Here is a 6,000-nt window from a genome sequence, read left to right on the forward strand (position 1 = left end):
CACACTGTTGACTCATATCCAGCTTCTCATCCACGGTAACCCCTAGGTCCTTTTCTGCAGAACTGCTGCCTAGCCACTCGGTCCCTAGTCTGTAACAGTGAATGGGATTCTTCCGTCCTAAGTGCAGGACTCTGCACTTGTCCTTGTGAACCTCATCAGGTTTCTTTTGGCCCAATCCTCTAATTTGTCTAGGTCCCTCTGTATCCTATCCCTACCCTCCAGCGTATCTACCACTCCTCCCAGTTTAGTGTCATCTGCAAACTTGCTGAGAGTGCAGTCCACGCCATCCTCCAGATCATTAATGAAGATATTGAACAAAACCGGCCCCAGGACCGACCCTTGGGGCTCTCCGCTTGAAACCGGCTGCCAACTAGACATGGAGCCATTGATCACTACCTGTTGAGCCCAACGATCTAGCCAGCTTACTATCCACCTTTATAGTCCATTCATCCAGCCCATACTTCTTTAACTTGCTGGCAAGAATACTGTGGGAGACCGTATCAAAAGCTTTGCTAAAGTCAAGGAATAACACATCCACTGCTTTCCGCTCATCCACAGACCCAGTTATCTCCTCATAGAAGGCAATTAGGTTAGTCAGGCATGACTTGCCCTTGGTGAATCCACGCTGACTGTTCCTGATCACTTTCCTCTCCTCTAAGTGCTTCAAAATTGATTCCTTGAGGACCTGCTCCATGATTTTTCCAGGGACTGAGGTGAGGCTGACTGGCCTGTAGTTCCCTGGATCCTCCTCCTTCCCTTTTTTAAAGATGGGCACTACATTAGTCTTTTTCCAGTCATCCATGAGTTTTCAAAGATAATGGCCAATGGCTCTGCAATCACATCTGCCAACTCCTTTAGCACCCTCGGATGCAGCGCATCCGGCCCCATGGACTTGTGCTCGTCCAGTTTTTCTAAATAGTCCCGAACCACTTCTTTCTCCACAAAGGGCTGGTCACCTTCTCCCCATACTGTGCTGCCCAGTGCAGCAGTCTGGGAGCTGACCTTGTTCGTGAAGACAGAGGCAAAAAAATCATTGAGTACATTAGCTTTTTCCACATCCTTGGTCACTAGGTTACCTCCTTCATTCAGTAAGGGGCCCACACTTTCTTTGACTTTCTTCTTGTTGCTAACATACCTGAAGAAACCCTTCTTGTTACTCTTAACATCTCTTGCTAGCTGCAACTCCAAGTGTGATTTGGCCTTCCTGATTTCACTCCTGCATGCCTGAACAATATTTTTATACTCCTCCCTGGTCATTTGTCCAATCTTCCACTTCTTGTAAGCTTCTTTTTTGCTTTTAAGATCAGCAAGGATTTCACTGTTTAGCCAAGCTGGTCGCCTGCCATATTTACTATTCTTTCTACACATTGGGATGGTTTTCTCCTGCAACCTCAATAAGGATTCTTTAAAATACAGCCAGCTCTCCTGGACTCCTTTCTCCCTCATGTTATTCTCCCAGGGGATTCTGCCCATCAGTTCCCTGAGGGAGTCAAAGTCTGCTTTTCTGAAGTCCAGGGTCCGTATTCTGCTGCTCTCCTTTCTTCCTTGTGTCAGGATCCTGAACTCGACCATCTCATGGTCACTGCCTCCCAGGTTCCCATCCACTTTTGCTTCCCCTACTAATTCTTCCCGGTTTGTGAGCAGCAGGTCTAGAAGAGCTCTGCCCCTAGTTGGTTCCTCCAGCACTTGCATCAGGAAATTGTCCCCTACACTTTCCAAAAACTTCCTGGATTGGCTGTGCACCGCTGTATTGCTCTCCCAGCAGATTAAGAAAGGATAAATGGGGGGAGAAGCTGCTGTTAGAGGGGGAGGGGTTATAAATAAGGTGTGACTGGAGAGGATAATAAATAGGGTGCTGGGGGGGAGTAATGATGGGGATTCTCCTCATTACCCCCCCCTTAGTCCATTGCAGGCTGCCTGCTGCTGAACCAGACCCCAGTACTCCAGCAATGGCCCCCCAAGGCCAGGAGTGCTCGGCCTGGCCCCAGAGAGCCTGGCCTCTGGTCAGTCCATGTTCCCTGCAGAGAGGGGGTGCTGTCTCCTTGTTCTGGGGTGCAGGAGGCAGTGCCCCATCAGAGAAAGCAGCAGGCCGGGCGGCTCACATCTGGTCCCCGGCCTCACTGACATTCAACCGCTTCCATAGCTGCAGGCTTGTGGCCCTCATCTGCCGCACAGACTCCTCCTGGGCCTCCAGCCATTGGGACAGGACCCGCAGCGACTCGCTCTGCAGCACTGCAGGGGAGAGAGGAAACCCTGTGGGTGGCGCTCCTGGCCCCCAACCCCATCCTGGTCCTTCTTGCCTATGGCCATGGTCACCATGGGCTTAGAACTCATAACCTGCAGTAGAGGGACATCTCTAGCCAAACCATGCCACAAGGGGGCAGGCCCACCCAGCAGCACCTACTACTGCTTCAGCCCTGAGCTCCCACTGAGGCCAAGAGCCCCCTCTGTTGTGCCGCAGCGCCCCCTTGTGGGCAGCCTGGGAGCTCAGCTAGAAAATGGGGTGATGCTCAGGGAGTCTGCCCTTGAACCCAGGAGGATCCCCACCCATGAGCGCATACCCGCTGCAGCCACCAGGCCTGCCCCCTCGGCCCATGTCTATTAGCAGCGATTCACACGCGTGATCCTGCTGCAAGGCGCCTGCAGCTGTCGGCAGTGAGATCCCCCCGAGCCAGTGCCCGCCAAGGGCTGAGTGTGGGAATGGAGCCTGTCTCTGCCACAGGGAGAGGGTGCCACTGGCAGGGCTCAAACCCAATTCCCCACACACACACACATGCTGCTGTCCTAGCGTGGGCACAGGCTGGGAGCCTTTCCACGCTGCTCTCCATGGCTCGGGGTGGTGGAAGGGGCAGCAGGAGGTGCAAAGAATGGGACAGGGCGGAGGCTCAGCTCCTGCTCCCACAGGATGGGCTGTGGGGGCCCCAACAACGCCTCAGGCTGGCCTGTGAACTCGGCCTCTGTTGGTCTGCTACTAAAGTAGCTCCTGGCATGGCTCCCGCGCTGCCTCCTTCACCCCAGGAGCAGCAAGTGCTCTGATTCTACATGGGCCACCCCTGCCAGGTCCCATTTGCCCAGCAGGTGCCCCCAGCCCAGTGGGGCGGGGTCAGCGTGGCGAGTGCTGAAGGAAATGGTTCTACGTACCGCTCAGGTACACGGCCAGCGTGGCGAGGGCGAGGCTGGCCAGCACCAGGGCCCCAAGGAGGGCGAAGAGGGCTGTGCGGCAGCAGGCAGGGCAGAAGCAGGGGCAGATGGGGGGGGTGCGGACGGCTCGCAATGTCGGCAGGAGGGCTGGCCCAGCCACACGGCACTTGGCGGAGTGGGCCTGAGGGGTCTGTGGGGTGGTGGACTGAGACGGGCTGTTCCCTGGAGGGAGAGGTTAGAAAAGAGTGAGACACCAGCCCCTAATGCTCCCGCTGCCCCCTTACTGCCCAGCAGCCCTACTGAGAAGCATCTGCATGAGGGCGGGTGATGAGCTTCCCTGCTGCAGTGCCAGGCCCATGCCATGCAATGGACCTACCGCAGGGCCATGCCAGTGCAGGCTGTCCCAGTGCAACTCCCATGCCTGTGCCCATCAGGGCATAGCGCTGCCCGACCCCTGCCTGAGCAATCCCAGGCTGGCAACAGAATCGGTCGGGCGGCAGGTGTCCTGAGGGAGGAACCAGCCTGATCTGGGCAAACCCCCACCCCGTGACTGCTCCTTTCCTTCGCCATCCCAGGACTATCCCGTACTTGCCCTATCACTGGGGGGGGACTTGGCATTAATTACCCAGGCTGACCCCCCCCAACAACCATGAGCCTCAGAGCCGATCTCTCCCCTGCCCCCCAGTGCTGAGAGCCTCTTTGTTTCAGCCCCAGACTTGCCCCCACCTCAGCTATCACCATGCTCCTAAAGTGACCGGGATGCTGTGGTCTGTGTAGTGCCCTGCTGCCGCCCTCTAGTGGTGGCTGGGCCATACAGCGGCTGATGAGCCTGCTATGGCCCTGGCTAGCCGACCTGGACCCTTTAGCTCAGGGCAGAGAGATCCAGACATCAGAGGTTCAGTCCCTGCTGCCCCAGCCCAGCTGGCCTGCAGCATTGCACAGGCAGCCCCTGGGGGGAATGGTCCTCACCCTCCGCAGCCTTGTGGCCACCAGACACCCAGTACAGGTCACTGATGGACTCCACCGAGTGCAGGTTGATCTCCGCCAGGTCGTTGCCATTGAGGTCGATGGGCTCCCTGGGGGAGGAGGTGTCTGCCTTCACCGCAGTGTCTGCCAGAGGAGGAGGAGGAGCTGTGAGGTCTGCTGGCTTGGCCCCTGGCCCTCAGCCTGGTCAGTTTCACTCTGACTCTGGTTTGTTTCAGTGGAACATAGCTAGCAATGGTGGTGCCGGAGACAGGATTGTTCCCTACACTCTATTCCCTGCAGTGTGTCCTGTCCAGGTTAAATGGCCAAGTTATGGGGCTCTCACCACCTCTCCCCAGAACCCATGGGGGTACCTGTTAGCCTGGCCTCACAGTCAGGGCCGGTGCAACCACTGGGCGAGCTAGGCAGTGGCCTAGGGCGACAAGTAGTTGGGGGCGCCCGGGGCCATCCTCAGGCATAGGCAGCTGGGTAAAGCACCTGACAATTTGGGGCACCACTGGGTCTTAGTGTCCACCCTACTGGTTTTCCTATCCCTGTTCTGACCCTTCCTGCAGGCTCTGAGTCTTCCTGGGAAGGGGATCTAGTAGTTAAAAGAGAAACAGTCTCCAGCCTGCCAGACCTGTTAGCACAACACTGAAACTGTTAAAGAGCCATTCGACGGGTAATGAAGACATTTAACAGGCATTTGCCAACCCCCAGGTATCTACTGTCAGTTTCTGAATGTACTGACAAAAACAGTTGTGCATGACTGTAATTTACTCAGAACATGTCAGTCTACAGGACCTTAGTTTAAAATTTGCTTTAAATATATTTTGTTGGTGAAGATTATAAAATCACATCTCTAAAAAATCCTTGCATAGACTTTTAGATGCACAATCATCTTTAGCCTTAAATGCTTGGCTCTTCAGACATACGGTTTTTTAAATAAATTCTTCAAAAGACCACCCTTATCTAAAATACACATTTTAATTACTATAGTAAAAAAAACTTACTTCCAAAGTCTTCCTGTCCTTTCTGTCCATCCATTTCACCCTTCACCCTCTCTTCCTCCCCCCCTCCACTGAAGGACGCAACAGCCCTTTGCTTCCAGATAGCTGGACAGAGTTTCCCTTTCTTTACTTCTGACTATCTGATGAACTAGTTTTAAGCAAAATCAGTACCTTAATAAGATATAAAATCCTTTGTTATGCCTAAAATCTTTGGAAACATATTTTTTAAAGTTGGGGAAATTTCATAAACATGTGTATTGTTATGGCGATCACACACAGTAAATTAGTGTTCCTTTTTTCTAAAAGCAATGAACATTGTTATGAACACACTAAACCTCTGTGACTGATTCATTTAAAATAATGTCAGTTTCAGTAAGTTAAATATGTAGTAATCTGGAATGATTACTTTATGAAGGCTTAAGAGTACATTTAAAATATAAAATCAGCTTAGAAATACTGATTAAGAAAATGTAAAACAGAGAAGAACTGCATCATGTATTTCATAATATTTAATGTTGTATTCAGCTGACTCGCCCTTACTACAAAGTTTTTGCAAATAAATGTCTGACAAACTTCAGGGCATATCAAAAAACCTGTGACTGACATATTTTATTCCCAAGTTTAGTGCTTTTAATTAGGTACCTTCTGCATGTGCATTCTGCATGAGGGAGAGGGTACAGGGGTCTACAGGGAACTGAGACTCTCGGCCACAGTGAGGCAGGCTGGGCGTCTTGTTATTCTTTCTGCCTTGTCCCTCCGCCCCCGCCGGGCTGCAAGCTCAGGCTGCCATTGGGCATAGAGTAGGGTTACCATACGTCCGGATTTTCCCGGACATGTCCGGCTTTTTGGGACTCAAATCCCCGTCCGGGGAGAAATCCCAAAAAGC

General features: G+C 52.8%; 1 protein-coding gene across 1 annotated transcript in view; it reads right to left on the reverse strand.

Annotated features, from left to right (window-relative positions):
- Positions 1-1,692: 1,692 nt before the first annotated feature.
- The window catches only part of LSMEM2 (leucine rich single-pass membrane protein 2), an 8,793-nt gene continuing 4,485 nt past the window's right edge, over positions 1,693-6,000 (reverse strand). Inside the window, exons 2-4 of the mRNA XM_026657034.1 lie at positions 4,111-4,251; positions 3,142-3,363; positions 1,693-2,232 (exon numbers count right to left, since the gene is read on the reverse strand). Coding sequence (XP_026512819.1) covers positions 2,099-2,232; positions 3,142-3,363; positions 4,111-4,251 — 497 coding nt within the window. The 3' untranslated portion in view covers positions 1,693-2,098. The remainder of the gene's footprint in view (positions 2,233-3,141; positions 3,364-4,110; positions 4,252-6,000) is intronic.

This window comes from Terrapene carolina, unplaced genomic scaffold (assembly GCF_002925995.2).
Source record: "Terrapene carolina triunguis isolate 2854851 unplaced genomic scaffold, T_m_triunguis-2.0 Scaffold235, whole genome shotgun sequence".
Lineage (NCBI taxonomy): Eukaryota > Metazoa > Chordata > Testudines > Emydidae > Terrapene > Terrapene triunguis.